Raw genomic sequence first — 20253 nt, 5'->3', positions numbered from 1 at the left:
CTGAGAACCTCGCATCTTTTTGAAATCAGTTGAAAAATAAAAAAAAATATTCCTCTTCATAATATTAGTTAAGGCAACACTCGAGTATTTTTAAAATTAAAATTTTTACTGTATTTAATTTTACAAATGTAATATTTAAAGTATATATATATACGCGTTGAAAGAAAAAAAACAATAACTGGTATTGTAAATCCTTACTAATATAATATAATGTATGTAAATTTAATTTAATATAATTCGATGTAATAAAACAGATGTAATATTAAATTAAAATAAAAATAAAAATCGGTTTTATATATATATATATATATATATATATATATATATATATATATATATATATATATATATATATATATATTCTTTATTGCACTTGTAAGTTACATATAAAATAATCTATTTATAAATGTCGTGAGCAAGGGTGGACTTATCTCTGACAGAGATCTCTTCCAGTCAACTCAGTACAGTAAGAAAGAATTTCGTTAGCGGGCTGCTGAAGTTACTATCTTATAGCGTCATAAATCACTATGAAATTGTACCCCATGTATCTACTACATGGGATAGAGAAGGATAAAAGCTACTTTTCATCGCATTCAATAAGAATAGATATTTCCACACAGACGAAGTCGTGGTTAAAAACTATTTAGATATAATTAACTAATATCCGTCATTATATACCCTTAAAAATATAAATACGAATGAGTTAATTTCTTTGTAACATCTTGGCATTTTAACGTCTCAGTTAATCGTCGTAAAATTTGACATAGACTCAGTATTTGGAATTTAGAAGGGCATAGGCTATTTTTATACTAATCACGCAGACGGAGTCGCGGTTAAAAAGTTGTCTAAACCAATTCCCATTAGATATATACTAGGGCAAATTTATTTTATTCATTGAATGAATGAATGAATGAATATTTATTGGCAAGAAATATGGTAAATATACAGATAGATAAAATAATATTAAGTCCACATATTTCGCCACAATTAGGCATACAACATTTTAAATACTTAAATATTAAATTAACAACTCTGTTTAAAAAAAAACAATATTTCAAATACAATTTCATTTCGATTAATGTATTTAATTTGATATTAATACTATTTATTTGATATTTATTTATAAAATACTAGCGACTCGGCCCGACTGCGCACGAGTGGATGGAACTTTCGAAATAAGATTCAGTCTACATTACTCGTTGATTATAAAACTTTTTATAGATGATTTTTGTTTTTAAATCGATTGAGTTTTTGAGTTTATCCATTACAAACCGTCAAATTCTTCCTTTATATTATATTAATACAGAAAGTTTGTATAGTTCTATAGTTTTTATATGACATATTAAGCTATATGTTCTAGAAGGCTCTATTGATGTATTTAAAGCTTTATGTGAATGGGAACATGTAAAAAAAATTATAAATTATAATGAGATAACTTACTGTAATAAACAAAGTTCTTAGATAATTACATACATATCATTTTCTGATAAAATCTATACAAATAATTAATTCTTTTATTAGATGTGTTTGTTAAATAAAACTACAATGTGACTAGGAATTCTGATGCAGCGTAAAAGACTAGTTACTTATCCATTCAACTGGATTTTTGTATATATAAAATATAGTAGTATAGTAGTGTTTGTGGTGAGAAATAATAATAAATAAATAAATTGTTATATATAATAAAAAAAAATACATCGATTAATTTAACAACTTTTCAACAAGAGTGGACTTATCTTTGTTAGAGATCTCTTCCAGCCAACCCAAAATACATTGTACACATATAGCAAATGCTAATGAATCCAATATATAACAAATAACTAAATTAAAAAGGAATAAAAAAAAGCTATAGGACTTCTAAAAAGGCTATAACACTATATTTAATACGAAACCCTCTCAAATATATATCCAACCTCCACTTGACCGGTCTCAAAATAGTTTCAGTGACAAACGCAACTTTTATTTCATATCTCACTTTTTTTAACCTTTCTTCTTTGAATTTTTTCTTCGCCGCTAGCCTTCTTAGAAGGCAATAGTTTTTATAGTAAATCGTTAGAAGGTGAATCATACTGTCAACATAAGGTGTTACTAGATGTTTTTCATGGCTTTACTTGGTTGCATTTGGATAACAGATATCCTGTATGTTGCTCTAGTATATAGTCTATCTCTATACAAAATTTCACTCAAATCGATCCAGTTGTTTAAACATAATTGAGGAATAAAAATATCTTTAAAAAATATTAAATGAACGATAACTTTATTTGATCGAATACAGGTTAATAATACATTAAAAGTATTTAATGTTAAAGTAAAAACTCTCTGCAGTCAGCCATGCGGCGTGCAAATATTTCATTCGGAACTTGTTGTTAAAGTTTTACATATAAATATTCTTTAAATGAATAAAATCATTTCCTCGATAAGTTAATTGTAAAGTTTTTCATTAATATTAACATTTTTAATTTTAATAAAATGTTAATTATTTTTTTATTACATTAACCACAAATTACGATTTACATCGTGACCAGTATCGAGTATAGAACGGGACACGTGACTGAAGTCTATTCTAATAAGAATAATTGAAATCGGTACGCGCTCCGAAACCTTAGCTCTACTGCTGGTTCAGTTAAAAGAGTTTTCATTTTACTTTTTATTTTACAAACTATCTTTTTGCCCGCTACTTCGTACGTAATTTGTACTGATTTTCAGATGTAGGAAATCCAATTTTTTTTATACAACTTAGAATGGCAAACAATTGTATGTTTAATTAATTAATGAAATATATTATTTATGCATCATTTATGTAAGTATGTATCTATATAATACAATTATATCTTTGGCTGTTAAATTGGCTACATAGGTTACACTCTGGGTTTGTTGCACGCGTCCGTGTAGCCTAACTTCAGGCTGTAGCTGAAAATCAGTGCTTTACTTTTAAGCAAAACTATCACTGAGCTGTAGCCTATTTGGGTCACTGCGACACACATGGCGAAAACATATTTTCCTATTTTATCTTTTGTTTTTTATTTAAAAAAACGTAAATAATTTGGTTGTATAAACTTATTTGTAAATTTACGTGTCATAAATGGCTTGAATAAAAAGTTTATCTATCTATCAAAAATACAACAAGTTTGAAGTTACACCTTCAGGAACACAACTGTGTGAACCTCATACAATTTGATTTACTTTTTCTATGACACCGGAACAGAAAGACAGACAAGCGGAAAATTAAAAAAAAAATAGTGTTTAAGAATCTATTAGTGTTATGGAAAATTAATATGGACACATAATAATTTTTCTTATATATTTTTTTTATTTTATATATTTTCTATATACAGATCTTAGAGTAGTTACAATTTTATTATACACCTTAGAGCGGTGTTTCCCAACACAGGGTCCACGCCCCACAAGGGGTCAATGTGATAGTTAAAGGAGGGCAATTAAAAAATGGACTCGAAACGATTTTAACCCTCTTGCTTCGGGCTATTTAAAAGCAATGCTACGAGTAGATATCAGTGCCTAATTAAACAAAAAGGTAAATAAAAAAATGCTGTAAATATTTATTAGGTATAATTTCGTTTGACATTACCAAAATATCAACTGGGCGATTAGAGTCGTCGAGTAAACTTTGTCGGGAAAAATTATGTATGAGGGCATACAAATTTTAGAAATTTTCAAGTGGGGCATGGCACAAAAAAGGTTGGGAAACAGGGTAGATGGTCGCGTACAGCGCTGTTTCAGAGATATTTTCTCCCACGAACGCTCAGGTTATGGAATGAGCTCTCTGTCGAGGTTTTTACAAGAGACTACAGCATGGGATTCTTCAAAAAATGGATAAAGAGGTTTCCTCAGAGTCATCATTACAAGTTTTCATAGGTTACTGTAACCGCTTACCATCAGGTGGGCCGTATGCCTATGAAGACGCTAAGATAAATATACTAATGTCAATTTTCTTCTTTTTCAGATAATACCGTGATTAGAATCTCTTCAGTATTAATAGCTATCGTCTAGAATGTACTATATAACACTAGTTGTCGCCGCGGCGTTACTCGGGGGCGGCTGTAGATCTGCAAACGTCAACAAACACTTGAGAATGTTACCACACATCGATAACAATATTGAATCAAACGGTAAGTTGGTTTACATAATACACTATACATATACTGGGTACAGAGGAATAACATCTGAGTCCTCAGGAATGGCAACGCATGGGGGGTATCATGGGCGAAACAGTATACTCTGTTATGTCCATGGTACTGCTCATGTCTATAGGCGATGGTTACCATTTTCCATCAGGTGGGCCGTCAGCTTGTTTGTCATTCTAAGTTGTATTAAATACACCAATTTCTAAATTACACCTTCAGGACAAACATGGTATAGTTACTAATTTCCTACATTAGTAGATAAGATTTAAAATACTACATCTATACATAATCTAGGAATAAAAATGTTCCTTCTATAGAAAGTCACTTAAGTTCACAGTTCAAATTTGTTAAAAATTAAAATTTTATTTTTTCCATCACCATAATGAGAGTATCATATTTTGAGTATAGTTCAATGCCCTCTTTATTCATTAATACATTTTCTATCTCTAAAAAAAACTTAATTAAATTGTTTATGAACTACCTTTTTTTTATTTAACAACTAAACTACTGAATCTGTTTAAAAAAATAGCTATAAGACAGATTTCAAAATATATCCAACTACCTTCAACTAAATAAAAATCCAAATAGATTCATACTTAAACAACAGAGTTCAGAAGTAACAAACATAAAAAATGCACACAACTGAATTGAAAATCGTCTCCTTTCTTGAAATCCACTGAAAATAAGATGCCCAAATGACCCCGCGTCCCATTCATAAATCATAAAATTATTGTGAACAGCGACATCTATTTTGAATTGCTAATCGAACAAATGTCGGTGAGTTCAGATTTAAATCTTTAACAGGACAATACCGATAAGGCGTCGTTAACATTCTGGGAGGTGTTTACAATTCCATACATCGCGTATGACCCGTATTCAAAATGGTGATCTGATCTAAGAGATTAGGCACCTACAATTGTTATACTGAAATCGTTATAATTCAACAATGTACAATTGTATGTATCTCTGTGTACTTTGTTTGTGTTTCTACGTAATGTAAAGTTGCCTAATTTCCTTATTTAACCTTTAACTGTCCACTGCATAACATAAGCCCCTTGGGAGGTTTTGCCAGTAGTTGCAGCACTCGGAAGGCTGATTGGCAACCGTAGGCTTTGGAGATATTTTACCTTATCGCTAAAATTTGTGAAAGCGATCTCTTCCAGACCACCGTTGGATGGAGAAGAGTAATTATAAACAGTTTGATTGAAGGCACGATGAAAATTAATATTCTATATTCTTTATTGCACTTGTAAATTATATTGTTAATGCATTTATAAATATTGTGAGCAAGGGTGGACTTATCTCTGACAGAGATCTCTTCCAGTCAACCCAGTACAGTAAGGAAGCATGTCGTTAGCGGGCAGCTGAAGTGCTACAACTATTAATATTTAGAGTACATAAACAAATATACAGTTAAATAAAATATTAAGATACATAATAAAATATTACATAAATACATATACTATGAATAAATATAATACCTACCTACTTATACAATGGATGTTAAAATAAATGTAATGTAATAAACTACCTACAATAGATATTTATTTAAACGATTTTAAGGTTTGACAGTTCAATTAGAAAAATGAAATCTTAAATTTTAAATGTATTTTTGAAGTAGTTAACAATTTCTGCCAGAGCGTATCCAAGTTAATGGACATGTCAGATTTAAAATGATACCTTCAGGGTTGCAAGTAGTTGCCACGCTAAACAGGCGGATGGACAACGTCAGGTTTTGGAGATGTTTTAAGAGGGACGCTGCTGCTCATCCCTCGCCCTCCCTTAGTCAGCTTACGACACTACGGGAAAGGGAGAGGTAGCCTTTTCTGTGCCGGGACCACACGGCCATTTATAGTAATTTTTTAATTCATACAAATTTGATATAACTATTTCCAGTGGTAGCAACAAAACAGTCAACAATGGTGAAACTGCTGGCCATTACGCGTCGACCGAAACTCCACAACCCTCATCCGCCTGGCACGACTGTTGAACTGACTTGCGAAGCTTACGGCACGCCAGCGCCATCTATACAGTGGTACAAGAACGACGCGCCGGTTTACGAGGTGGGTTTATTTTTTCAATACAATAAAAATGGCAGACAAGCATACGGTCCGACTGATGGTGAGTGACCACCGCAGCCCGTGAACGATTGCAATACTAGAAGTGTCGCTCGCGCATTACTGAGCCCCATGAAAATCTTATATCACAGTTTTTAATGCAACTTAGAATGGCAAATAAGCTGACAGCCTACCTGATGGAAAGTGGTAACGTCAACCTGATAAGGTATATTGCTAGCAACGGGGCTGTTAAATCTCATTACTAACAATCCCTCCCCTGGGGGGAAAGAGATTGCTAGCAATGGAGTTCGACATTGCTAGCAATATACCCTATCAGGTCGACCTCCACGTGGTTCAACCTGGAAACCATCGTGATCAATTCTCGTTGAATTCGTCACGATGGGCTAATTGACCTGCTTCATCCTCACCTATCATCTTTCACTGGAGCCCCGCCGGTGTATACCAATAGCGCGGGTGGGGTTACCATTCCATTATCACCCATTAAAAAAAACAATCCCCCCTCTCGATATTAGTTGCATGTGTTCAATATGTGACCTTCTTTACAGCACGATATGGAGTCTAATGAGCTGGTAGACACAAATCCGACATCCCTCGCCCGGGTGGTATCCACGCTGCTGGTTACAAGGACGGACACTCGGGACCAGTACACGTGCCTTGTGAAGGCTGGGATGAGGGTTGAGAGGGCTTCATGCACAGTCTACAGGACGGGTGAGCTATGATCTTAATTTCTTACTTAAATTGGCAAATATGCTGATGACCAACGTGATGGAAAGTGGTAACCGTCACCTATAGACTGGACAGCAGTATGGACATCATGGAATACTTTGTAAAACCCATGGCACCCCTCAAGCTATGAATTTTTTGTGCAACTTAGAATGACAAAGAAGCTGACGGCCCACCTGATGACAAGCGTCAACCGTCTCCTATAGGTATGAGCAGTACCATGGACATAACAGAGTATACTGTTTCGCCCATGATACCCCCCATGCGTTGCCATTCCTGAGGACTCAGGTGTTATTCCTCTGTACCCTGTAAATTCACTGTCATATCCCACCCTTCAAACCGAAACACAGCCATTCCTGAGAACTATAGTGTTTGGCATGTGTGTCCTGTAATTTCATTGCCATATCTTACCATTCGAAAGGGAACAGCCATGAAAGCACAACTACTACACAGTTAAAATACGAATGGGACAAAGGTACCCATACATACTTTCTTACAGAGTCTCTCACTGGTATTATATTTATTTATTTACAATGTATATACATATTTTTGGTGGGTAAAAAAATCATACATTATAATAATACAATAATAAAAAAATAATAAAAATTCTAATTTTTCTATAAAAAATAAATATTAAAAATGCATTTCTGCGTAATTTGTTACCGGTCTGCAATTATAAAATACCTGCTTTTTATATTTAAAGATTAGCTGAGCTGATCATCATCAGCTCAGGCATTATTTGTCCACTGCTAAACATAGGCTTCCCCATAGACTCCCCATGAGAAACGGTTCTGAGCCACATACATCTGCTGACTCCCTACAATGCATTTGAGGTCATCATTCCATCTAGTACGAGATGATCCTACACTTTATTTGCCTTTACGGAGTCGCCACTGTTTGTACGAACAGTATGTTATGATATGGCATGTATGGGATATGGCAATGAAATGACAGGATACGAAAGCGTAACATCTTAGTTCTCAGGAATAGTGCTCGTAACGTCCATGGTGTACCATGGAAGTTAGAATCGACCCCGTCATCTCTAGTCGAATCATGGATATAAAAGATTTAAACGAGTTTCACTCGTGTTGACAAATGAATATTTTTGTAAATTACTAGTTTTTTAATACTCGGGGTCGTACAACTACATTATTAATTTACTGAATAACTAAATTACATGCAAATATTACTTGTAAATTCATACATTATTAAAAAAACATATGTAATTGTTTTTTTAATAACGTATGCAATGTGCCAGTAGCAATTAAATGAACGCCTGCCAAATATGTGTTAGCAAATATGTATATTTGCAACTTATATTCAATTGAAATTTTTCTTTTCCTTTTTTGTACTTTATATCTAAATTAAAATTATAAAGAGAGAAATATATATATTGTTTTGTTCGTAATGGATAAATTAATAAAATATTATAATTCTAAAAATAATTTTACTTAAAAAAAATAGTTACATTATCAGCGAGTAACATAGACTTTATTTAAAAAAAAAATTTAAAGAGATTACCTATTCGAAGCCAAGTTGGATTGCTAGTATTTTAAAGCAAACTTAAATAAGTAAACTTATTATTTGTGACCTCTTAAAGCTTTAACGGCTCGACCACTCTCTATAAAATTTGCTGTACACATATGTACTACTAGGTATGGGGAAATAAATAGATCCTTATTTATCCCGGTTAATTAACGTACTCTACAGACGAAGTCGTATATAAGAACTAGTAAATAAATAAACTAACTTCGTTTCTTCCTCCCAACAACAGATGGCAGCACTGAGGTGACGGAGCGCTCCAAACTACTGCCACTGGCGCCTCGGATATTGGTGTCGTACAAAGCCTACATCGACGTCATAGGCAGTAATGTGATGCTGCCCTGCAGAGTCAGGGGTCACCCTCGACCGACCATCACGTGGACGTGGAAGAACAACAATGGCACCAGTGGAACTGTCACCAAGCATAATCCAAGAATGAAGGTGAGATATAATACAGACCCTAGAAATTTCCGCCGCTACTCGATAACAGAGGGCGTTGTTAGTTTCTTCTGTGAAAACATTATGGAAAATGAGTAAAATTATATATCTTTACTATTCTCTCCAAAAGATCTAGAATAAAATTACAATAATAAACTTACCAAAGGGAGCCTGCAAATGTCATCATTTTGGGTACATACGTCCCACTCGTGTTTCTGTCGTGTAGCAGCTGTGCTTATATTGCCGTATTAAAACATAACAATAAAACATGGCAGTTAAATTACAAGATATAGTTGTTCTTTTTGTTTGTAAATTGTAATAATATTGTACACCGCTCTACCCGCTGACATTGATGCTCCCTTCCACTTTGCGTGTTGCTGGTGGAGAACTCTTAGAGTTAAGCTCGCCTTTATACGACAATATAACCTTCAAGAAAAGAGCATATTCCTTTTTAAAAGGCCGGCAGCACACCTGCAATGTTGCTAGTGTTGTGGGTGACCATGGGCGGCGGTAGTCACTTACCATCAGGTGAGCCGCATGCTCGTTTGCCCCTTCGTAAAAAAAAAACATTTGATTACCTCTGTCATATTATTTATGTATTATTAGTGTGTATAATAAAATATAATAATAAACAAAAAAATAAATATCGAGACATAACACCATGGTCCTCAGGAATGGAAACGCATATGGGGTACTATGGTTTTTTTATTATTATTTCACCCGTTAACCGTCCACTGCCGGGGGGAAAGGAATTGTCAGCAACGGAGTTTGACAGCCCCATTGCTAGCAATATGCCCTATTAGGTCGCCCTCCACGCGGTTCCCCCTGGAAACTTGTTTCTTCTTGTTTATTCTTGTTGAATTCGTCACGATGGGCGAACTGACCCGCTTCATCCTCACCTATCATCCTTCACTGGTGCCCCGCCGGTATATACCGATAGCGCGGGTGGGGTTACCATTCCATTATCATCCATTAAAAAAAACCGTCCACTGCCGGACAGGGTAGTCTATTTTACGCCGGGACCACACGGACAACTTCACGGGTGCACGGAGATCGACAAATTTATTAAATAAACTAATTAAATTCCAGGTGCTACGCTCCGGTGAGCTTATAATCTCGCCGCTGCGGTGGAGCGACATGGGGGAGTTCACGTGCCACGCGACCAACATGTTCGGCAGCCAGTACGCCAACACATTCGTCTATCCCGCTAAAGTAAGCTGCAATCTTTTGCAACCTCATTATTTCATGTTATTACAATTTTTACTTTACGTCTGTTATAATTCTTATTAACAGACAGGCTTTTTTAAGCAGCATAACTTCTACCATTCAACGGTCTCTCGTGCTCGCCCCTTTTTTTTTAATTCGCTACTAATTCCTATCAATGATAGGAATTTTAACCCTTCTTTGCATGATTTTTTTTTATCGATGTAATAAATCAAGGTGGTATAATTCATGTTCAGAATTAAAGGAAAAATGGTTAAAAAAATTAATTTGACAGCTATGTTTTTTTTCTGCAATGGTCATTAAAAAGGTATCCAGACACGATCAACTTAAAGTGAACTTGTTCTTTTATATAATTTTTGGGCATTCAATGTTATGATGGAAATTTCCACCAGTATGCAAAGAAGGGTTAAGATATTTATTCTAACGTTGTTTTTTATCACCTCAGGATATAAAAGGCCTTTTCCAACGAAGATACATGGTTTATATATGATTGGGCTACAGCCACAAATTAAGTGTACGCCGCAACCTTCCTTCTCCTTCTTTCTTTCTTCTTCCTGGTCCTGTAGGGTGTGAGGTTGAACTCCCTGTCGATGGCGAGCCGTACGATGGTAAAAAATGGCCGTGGGCATCATATTGAACAATTTCTCTGAGCACAATCCGTTGTATAAGCAGTAGAACAAGTTATTTGTTTTAATTTATGCATTATTCTTGTCCACAGGCGGGGTAACCCATGTCTATAGTAATCACACATACAAGCGTGAAGCATACTTAAACTGGATGTTCCTGTTATTAATTAAGTTAAAGATAAAAAAACGTTAAGAGCCTTACACACGCACGCGGGAAACGCTGCGTTTCTGTTACCAAACGCACGACCATAAGAACTTAAAAGTGTTATATTTTATAATATTTGAATACTTGTTCTAAAAATATTTAATATGATAAGGATGTTTACGCAAAGCAGTATGAAGGTGGCACTTAGACGTGAAAACAAAGAGTGACTTTAAAAAAAAAAACATAAAGGCGGGAATCGTTTTTTTTTTTATTTTCCCGCCTACAGACTAAAGCAGAAACAAAGTATAAATATGTTATGACACAGTGGCGCCCACATCGGGATAAATGAACAGTAAACTGCAGGCAGAAAAAAAAAATAGTTATCTCCACAGAGTATTGTACTGTTTTATTTGACAGATACGTTTTAAATGTATTTTTAAATAGCATATCTTTTCAGACACGCGGTAATTTATTATTGGAATATAATTTTTCATATTTTAATAGTGTTAACCTGTGATTTTATGTATTATATATGTATTCTCTAACAATTTCTAATTGTTACATTGTCATATGTCTAATTTTAAATAAAAGTTTCAAAACAATGTATTTTCTTCTCGCTCGATGACAATATTTCAAAACTGCAATAGAATCACGCAATAGATTACGAGTGCAAATTTTTGAAAGCGACTTTTGAATATGCCAATTTCAAAAATACATATTTTGATTTGACGTAAATAGTTCTCTAAATTTAGTATTGAGAGAATTGTTACAGTTTTTCGTAATTAGATTTTATCATTTATACAAATGAGTACTTATGAAAGATAAGTTAAGTTTGAGTATGTAATCACATTGAGTTGAATTCTATGACCAAAGCAAAAATTTACGCCACATCTTTCAAGTGGTAGAAACAGAAGGAACCGAAAAATATGTGTATTTTGTTTCATTCCTTTTCATAACATATATATGATATATATGTATAACAACTTATGTATATTAGGTGTGGATAATATATATATATATATATATATATATATATATATATATATATATATATATATATATATATATATATATATATATATATATATATATATATATATATTATATATTGTGTAGAGTGCACATATTCGTAAATAGATATGACAGAAAAGGGCGTAATTAGTACATATTACCCATACCTAATACCTATGTATTAGTAAAAACTTATAATCCAGAAATATTTTTAAATTGTTATGTGTCAATGTTTTAAATCTCACCAGTCACCGGAGGGAGGGAGACTTTGTACAAAAGTCGTTTGCTTGGACACCTCTGTCCCATTCGTGTTTCAACCGTGAAGCAGTTGTGTTTGCATGGCTGTGTTTCGGTTTGAACGGTGGGGTATGACAGTGAATTTACAGGATACAGAGCAATAACACCCGAGTCCTCAGGAATGGCAACGCATGGGGGGTATCATGGGCGAAACAGTATACTCTGTTATGTCCATGGTACTGCTCATGTCTATAGGCGATATTTACCACTTTCCATCAGGTGGGCCGTCATCTTGTTTGCCATTCTAAGTTGTATAAAATAAAATAATAAACGACATTTTCTGTTTTATATATTATGAAACGGCAGCGATCCGCATGTTTGTGTGTAATGCCTTAACAAAATGGAGTCTGCCTATTTTTATAGTTTTTTTTTATTATTATTATTATTGTTAAAATATTAAATTATAATTATTGCGAGTACTGCGAAGTAACAAGGTATAATAACGTATTATTTAATACATAATAATAATTGTGATCAAGTTCAAATAATATTGTAACTTTACTATTGTAAACTGTGATTCAAAAGATATGGAATAAATATTAAAAATGTTTCTTAAACAAGAAATTGTTTGTTTTCAATACCTTTTTTGTTCTCATTTAACAGTTTCCTCTTGTCGGTGCAACTTATTCATGCATCCTCTTCCAGCCAGCTCTATCCCAGGCCATATCTTTGACCTCCCTATACGACATGACGCCTAGTGTTTCCTTTATCTGTCCCATGTAGTTATTCCTCGGTCTTCCTCTTCCTCTTTTGCCCTTTATTTTTCCTTCTACTATGCTCTTTAAAAAATCGTCATGTCGTATAAGATGACCCAGCATTTTGCCCTACGTATATACTTAAATTATTTATTTATCATCTACACTAATATTATAAAGAGGATTTTTTTGTGTGTGTATGTTTGTAATGAATAAACTCAAAAACTACTATACCGATTTCAAAAATTCTTTCACCATTAGAAAGCTAAATTCACCCTGAGTAACATAGGCTATATTTATTGCTAGAAAAGGTTAGGGATCCTTACTAAAACATTAGTAACGTAACTCAAGGTGTAAAAAAATGCTATAAAATATCTTTCGTCGCGTGCGCTGCGGAAACTATTGGTGATAGAACAAAAGTATGTTCTACAATATTGAAGAAAATATCAATTACTACAAAAAACTTCACAATACTATATGTCCAACTATTATCGTTATGTCACAATAACCACTTTTTAAAATGTTGTAAAAATATCCACCCGTGCGAAGCCGGGACGGGCCGCTAGTTTATTTATATTTTAACGTTTAGGTCGTCTAGTAGGTTGTTTAATTAATGGCAATTACTGACAACCCCCCCTCCCCCCATTGGGGGAGGCCTATGTTCAGCAGTGGACAATTTACGGGTTATATGGTGATGACGAAACCATACATATAAATATAGTATGTTCGTAAAGATAGAATTACATTTCATACAAATAATTTGTAACAAATTAGAACTGTTTTTACCAGCTCTAGTTACAAGTTACTATATCTCATAAAGCTTATCGTTGTTTTGGTATATATTTATTTTATTTATTTATTTATTTAAAGACACCAACAGCATATTGCATTATAACATATAGGTATAATAATAATAATAAAGCCTTTTATTTATTTCCATATTCCTAATATATTTACAGTATTGTTAATATCTAATCTATTTATAATTTTTCTTAATAACTAATTGTTAGTGTAATTCTTTGATTCTTGGATATGGACCCCTCTTTGGGTGAAGGCCTCCTCCATCTTCCTCCACAACTCTCTGTTTCTGCCTATCATAAACCAGTCTTTCACATATAGGTATAACAAACATTAAATATAATACAATATTAATGCACACGCCTGTTATAGGTATTCACAGCATTTACTTTGACATAGTTATGCAGTGCGAGAAAATTAAGTAAATAATAAAAACAAACATGTAACCCAAGTTGTGAACAATATCAGAAAATACGATTATGAGTGAATTGAATGTATATTCTGACACTTCCCTATGGTTGACTGGGAGAGAATGCTTTTAGCATTAAGTCCGCCATGTACACATATTTGTACTAATGAATAAATAAATAAATAAATAAATATTTATATTGTATAAAGTTTATGTATTATATGTGTATTTCTTATGTATTATTATGTATAATTATTTCAGTATGTTGCTATAATTATGTCACATATTTTTCACCACATCTGCCCTTCATACGCTTTCTGTTTTCACCTAATGGTTAGCTGGTAGAGAATGCCATATGGCATTAAGCTCGCCACTTGTACAAAGTTTTATTGTGCTATAAAGAATAAATAAATAAACAAAACTGTTTTTATGAATGATAACGGATTTATCTATGATCACCATTGGGAGATGATAGGCAGGTCATTTGGCCCATCGCAACAAATTGTCTTAGCTTAAGTTTATTTACATCATTACGTAACAGTCCTTGCGGTAATCTAAGGGACGCCTGTTAACCAGAGATATTATTACACTAACTTCTAAGAATTCTATACTGTAATCTCCTGGGAAGGACACAGTAGGAAGCCCATTCCACAATTTCAGTGTTAACGAGAAAAACTAATATGAATGCCATGTAATTATACCAATCGCCTAGTCTTCAACGCTACGAATACCTAGGGGCATAACACGTAATTAGAAATTGTAATCTACGAAAAAAAAAACACCTTAAAATGTGACAAAATCAGTCATTTTTACTTAATAATTAATTTTAAATTAAAACTACTGTTAATACATATGTATCACGTCTCCAAATTTAGAATTAAAAGAATTTTTCATCGTGCCTCCGATCAAATTGTTTATAATTACTCCTCTCCATCCAAAAGTTGCCTGGAAGAGATCGCTCTTAGCGATAAGGTCGCCCATTGTTTTCTCACTGTGATTATTTCTTGTAATTGTTTATATTTATAATAAGTTTACTATTGTAATCTTTTGGAGGAAACAATAAATAGTATCTATCGATCTATCCATCTACTGTACCAATTTTTATAAAATTTAAACATAACTTTGTCTGCTCTAAACCAAATGCTTTTCCAAATATGAAAATTATTATTTTTTTATCTGAAAGGAAATACTTACAAATTAATTCCTTAAAAAATTTTTCTAAATTAATTTCAATAGTTTACTTTTTAAATGAAAATAACAGGGTTTGCCACAATGTATCTCAGTTTATTTTTTTATACAACTTAGAATGACAAACAAGCTGACAGCCCACCTGATAGAAAGTGGTAACCGTCGCCTATAGACATGAGCAGTACCATGGACATAACAGAGTATACTGTTTCACCAATGACACCCCCCATGCTTTGGACTCAGGTGTAATTCCCCTGTACCCTGTAAATTCACTGCCCATATAATCACCCTTCAAACCGAAACACAGCCATGCAAACACAACACATTTATTTGTATAAAACAATCAATTATAATTCTCATTACTGTATTATTATTATTATTTTGAATCGAATGCAATGTTCTAGATTTTTCGTTATTGACCAAATTCGTGATTAGGAATTACAAAATAGTTTAATATTTCAATTATATCCTATAATTAGTTGTTAAAGTTCAAACATTTAAAATCATTAATCATTACGATTCATTTGTATCACACTTTGTAATTACTTTCGAGTATGACCATATTGAGTATTAAATATATATGGAATTAACCATGATAGTTTCCAGGGGGAACCGCGAGGAGGTCGACCTGTTTCGTTTTTATTGCTAGCAATGGGATTCTCCAGTCTCCATTACTAACAATCCCTTTCCCCCCTTTCAGATGTATTCATCATGATGGTCTAACTGGTCCGTTTTCATTCTTATCTATCACCCTTCACTAATGCTCCGCCAGCGTATCCCGTTAGCGCAGGCGGGGTTATCATACCATTTTCACCCATCAAATAAAAAATACACCTGAAATTCAGCACGATGGTGTCCGGAGGGGGGGGCACGTTCCAAATGGCAATGGTAGTTAGACTTTGAAGATGTTTTAAGAGTGACGCTGCTGTCCATCCCTCGCCTTCCCTTAGTCGCCTCTTACGACACCCACGGGAAAGGAAGAAGTGGCCTATTCTATGCCGGGACCACACGGGAATGCTCACTTACTATTCACCCATTAAAAGTAACTGCAGTTGCCAACTCGCCTGTAAAACGTGGCAACTAACAGCAAAACTCCCGTTTGGGAAAGGCCTATGTCCAGCAGTGGACAGTTAAGGGCTGAAATAATAATAGTAATACATACATACATAGATATACCTTTCCGACTTAACAGTATTTGTTTTAATTGTAATAATGGAATGGAAACCTCGCCTGCGCTATTGGTATACACCGGCGGGGCACCAGTGGAAGATGATAGGTGAGAACGAATGCAAGTCAGTTGGTCCATCATGATGAATTCAACAATGAATCAATCACTATGGTTTCCAGGGGGAACCACGTGGAGGTCGACCTGATAGGGTATATTGCTGGCAATGGGATTGCTAATCTCTATTACTAACAATCCCTTCTCCCCCCGTCACACCAGTATTAGTAAATATTACATGATAATAACCGTCTTTAAAAAAAAAACGTTCACGCTCACTTTTTTACTTTATCCGAGCAGTAAGTGCTTTATATTATTCTCAATTTCATGTATAATATAGTATATGTCATATATGTGTAAGTATATTTGTTATTCATATATATTTATTCGTTTATATATGTAATTTTAGTATGTATGTATATCAATAATTACTAGTACCGCATTCGAGTATTCTGACACTTCCCTATGGTTGACTGGGAGAGAATGCTTTTAGCATTAAGTCCGCCATGTACACATATTATGTACTAATGAATAAATAAATAAATATATACGAGCTAGGTCCTAAAAGCGAGCTAAAATTTGTCACGACCGTGCGACAAACATTACAGTGAATTCCGCGATTGTGCACAAAATGTTGCAAGGTACATAAACGAGGAGTCGTGGTGAATGCAAGCGGCACAGGTGATGGGGCTCGTACCTATAGAATTTGGACGTTCACGAAGTACGCCGTAATCCCTATTAGGTTTACAAAATTTATCTTTGTAACCAACATCAAAAAAGTAGGAATTTCCCAATTCGGTAGCTTTTTTTTTTTCTTATGTTTGTTTACTAATAACTCCGTCGTTTATAAACCGATTTATTTATTTATTTTTATCGAAAAGCATACAATCAAAAGAATATTATCATTTAATGTTTATTTTTAACCGACTTTGAAAATAGGGAGATTCTCAATTCGGTTGTAATTTTTTTATACTTATTATCATCATAACTCCATAACTTATGAATCGATTTGAAAAATCTCATCATCAAAATCGACTCAGTAATTTAGTTTTTTAATCAATTTAAAATTTAATTTAAAATTATAACTAGTTTTTTTTTGTTGTTTTGTTTGAAGTCGGTTTTTAAATTGTAATACACAAATTAAAATATATTCTTTATTGCTAAACAGAATATTAAAAACGGTTATTTAAAATTAAATCAAGCGTAAAAAGAATCCATGTGGTCACCCATCCAAAAAATAACCACACTCAACGTTGCTTAACCTCTTTGATCGACTCCGACCGAAAAAACTGCCAGTCAACTGAGACGATATCGTCGTACATAGAACCTTGAAACAGTACAGTTCCGAAGAGTGGAATGTTCCCTACATATATATGTACCTAAGTGCTGATAAATTCACACAAACACATATATAATTAAAGTAAGCCAGTTGCAAAAATGTTGATTCGGTAATGACTCCGTTTGATCAGCGGATCATTATGCGGGCATGAGATTCGTTGATAGTAAATTCGTGCGGATGAAAATTACACTAGTTTTGACGTTTGGTCTAAGTTATAAGAGATTTACTACTACATATATAATTTTAAATCAATAATAACAAACATGTTGAGCTATTTGCTTGTTCTTAAAAGATTAGCTAATTAAACAATTTGCAAAATATTTTGAAAACAATAATAATTGTTTTGTTAATTTAAGAAAACTTTCAAAAAGCATTTTTAAATAGTCATTTTTATGATTTTACCGCTTTTAAAAGCTTTTAATAGGTTAACTGTCTATATTATTTCATCTTCTTCTCCATAGAAATTAATTTTGTTCTCAAAAAATATGTACAACGTCTTTAATGGCGATAAAGTAAATTAACATAGACTAGTAAAATTACTTTATAATAAAAAAACACCCACACACACGCACGCACGCACGCACGCACGAACGCACGCTCGTTCGCATGCACGCACGCACGCACGTACGCTCACACGCGTGTGTGCGTGCGTGCGTGCTTTATACGTTTATTAACGCTTCAGTTTAAGAGTTTAAAAAAGCGGGTTGCTCCCATTTATCAGGCTATTCCTCTGCTCCCACTTATCAGGCAATTCTCTGATTGCTCAGCAGCCAGATATTGATATATTTAATGACAAAATAGATATATTTTTAAAATGTTGTTCAAAATTTTTAAGCTTGTAAAATAAACCTATAGCTCACTACACATTTTGGAATACTGTAAGTATGGTGAGTAATTTATAAATAAATAAATAACCACTACCAGAGGGAGACTTTGTACAAAAGTATCGACTTTTGTACGAATGGGACAGAGGTACCCAAGCAATCGTGCTTGGGTACCTCTGTCCCATTCGTGTTTCTACCGTGAAGCAGTTGTGTTTGCATGGCTGTGTTTCGGTTTGAAGGGTGGGATATGGCGTGAATTTACAGGGTACAGAGGAATAACACCCGAGTTCTCAGAAATGACAACGCATGGGGGGTATCATGGGCGAAACAGTATACTCTGTTATGTCCATAGTACTGCTCATGTCTGTAGGCGACGGTTACCACTCTCTATGAGGTGGGCCGTCAGCTAGTTTGCCATTCTTAGTTGTATCTCTTATGGCTTGTACCACAGGTATATAAATAATCGATACATACGTCTCATAGTCGTCAGCTCACGAACGCTATTGAGTAACACACAAGAAATAACAGTGAAATGGATCATTCCTGATACACAACACAACGGCAGGTAATCTATTTATACAAAATATACTTGTTTACTCACCACCAACCAATATACCTGTCTAATAAACGTGAAAACACCTGTATATACGCCCCCGCGTGGGTATTGCCACCTAATGCCCTCTTGTCTATGGATATTTATACCCGTACATCTAATGAGGTCCCTTAGCTTGTTATATAGTATACACTAGTCATATACCCCTGCTTCTATGTTTTTTTTTAATGGATGATAACGGAATGGTTACCCAGCCTACGCTGTCGGTATACGCTGGCGGGACACCAGTGAGAGATGATAGGTGAAGATGAAGCAAGTCAATTAACCCATCGTGACGAATCAATCACGATTGTTCCCAGGGGTAACCGCGAGGAGGTCGAACACATTTTTATTTATTTATTGATGGTTTTATATTGATTGATTTACGTCAGGATGACCAGATTGGCCTGCTTCATGCTCAACTATCACCCTCACTGGTGCCTCTCCAGCGCTAACCGATAGCGCAGGCTGTGTTATCATTCCGTTAACAAAATTTGATGCAATTTTTTTAAAGTTGTATTTTTTTTCAATGACTGAAGATGGATAGGTAACCGCACCTGTGCTATCGGTATACGCTGGCGGGGCACCAGTGAAGACAGACAGGTGAGGATGAAGGCAGGTCATTTGGCATGTAGTGACCAATTGAACAAGAATTAACCACTATAGTTTCCAGGGAGAACCGCGTGGAGGTCGACCTAATAGGGGGTATTGCTAGCAATGAGGCTGTTTAATCTCATTACTAACAATCCCTTTCCCCCCTTTATAGCAGTATTGATAGGCCATTTAGAAATAATTACCTACTTCCAAAACCCTATTGATACTAAGTTGCTAGTAATTTTTTTTTATTACATTGATACAAGATACGATACGATATACGCCAGAATTCAAGTTACATCTTCAGGCAACGCAACTGCGAAAACTGCATCCAATTCTGTGTATTTTATATACATATTTATTTAT

General features: G+C 34.2%; 1 protein-coding gene across 2 annotated transcripts in view; it reads left to right on the top strand.

Moving 5' to 3' along the window:
- The window catches only part of LOC113511441 (neural/ectodermal development factor IMP-L2-like), a 95915-nt gene extending 83966 nt beyond the window's left edge, over positions 1-11949 (top strand). For both annotated transcript variants that reach the window (XM_052891874.1, XM_052891873.1), the window contains exons 2-7: positions 3962-4127; positions 6039-6205; positions 6766-6928; positions 8718-8926; positions 10013-10135; positions 10866-11949. In XM_052891874.1, the coding sequence (XP_052747834.1) occupies positions 4010-4127; positions 6039-6205; positions 6766-6928; positions 8718-8926; positions 10013-10135; positions 10866-10874 (789 nt within the window). In that variant the 5' untranslated portion in view covers positions 3962-4009 and the 3' untranslated portion in view covers positions 10875-11949. The remainder of the gene's footprint in view (positions 1-3961; positions 4128-6038; positions 6206-6765; positions 6929-8717; positions 8927-10012; positions 10136-10865) is intronic.
- Positions 11950-20253: the final 8304 nt, after the last annotated feature.

This window comes from Galleria mellonella, unplaced genomic scaffold, assembly GCF_026898425.1.
Source record: "Galleria mellonella isolate WM207_F2 unplaced genomic scaffold, CSIRO_AGI_GalMel_v1 utg146, whole genome shotgun sequence".
In the NCBI taxonomy this organism is placed as follows: Eukaryota; Metazoa; Arthropoda; class Insecta; order Lepidoptera; family Pyralidae; genus Galleria; species Galleria mellonella.
The sequence above is the reverse complement of the archived record's forward strand: the minus strand, read 5'-3'. Positions and strand labels throughout refer to the sequence as shown.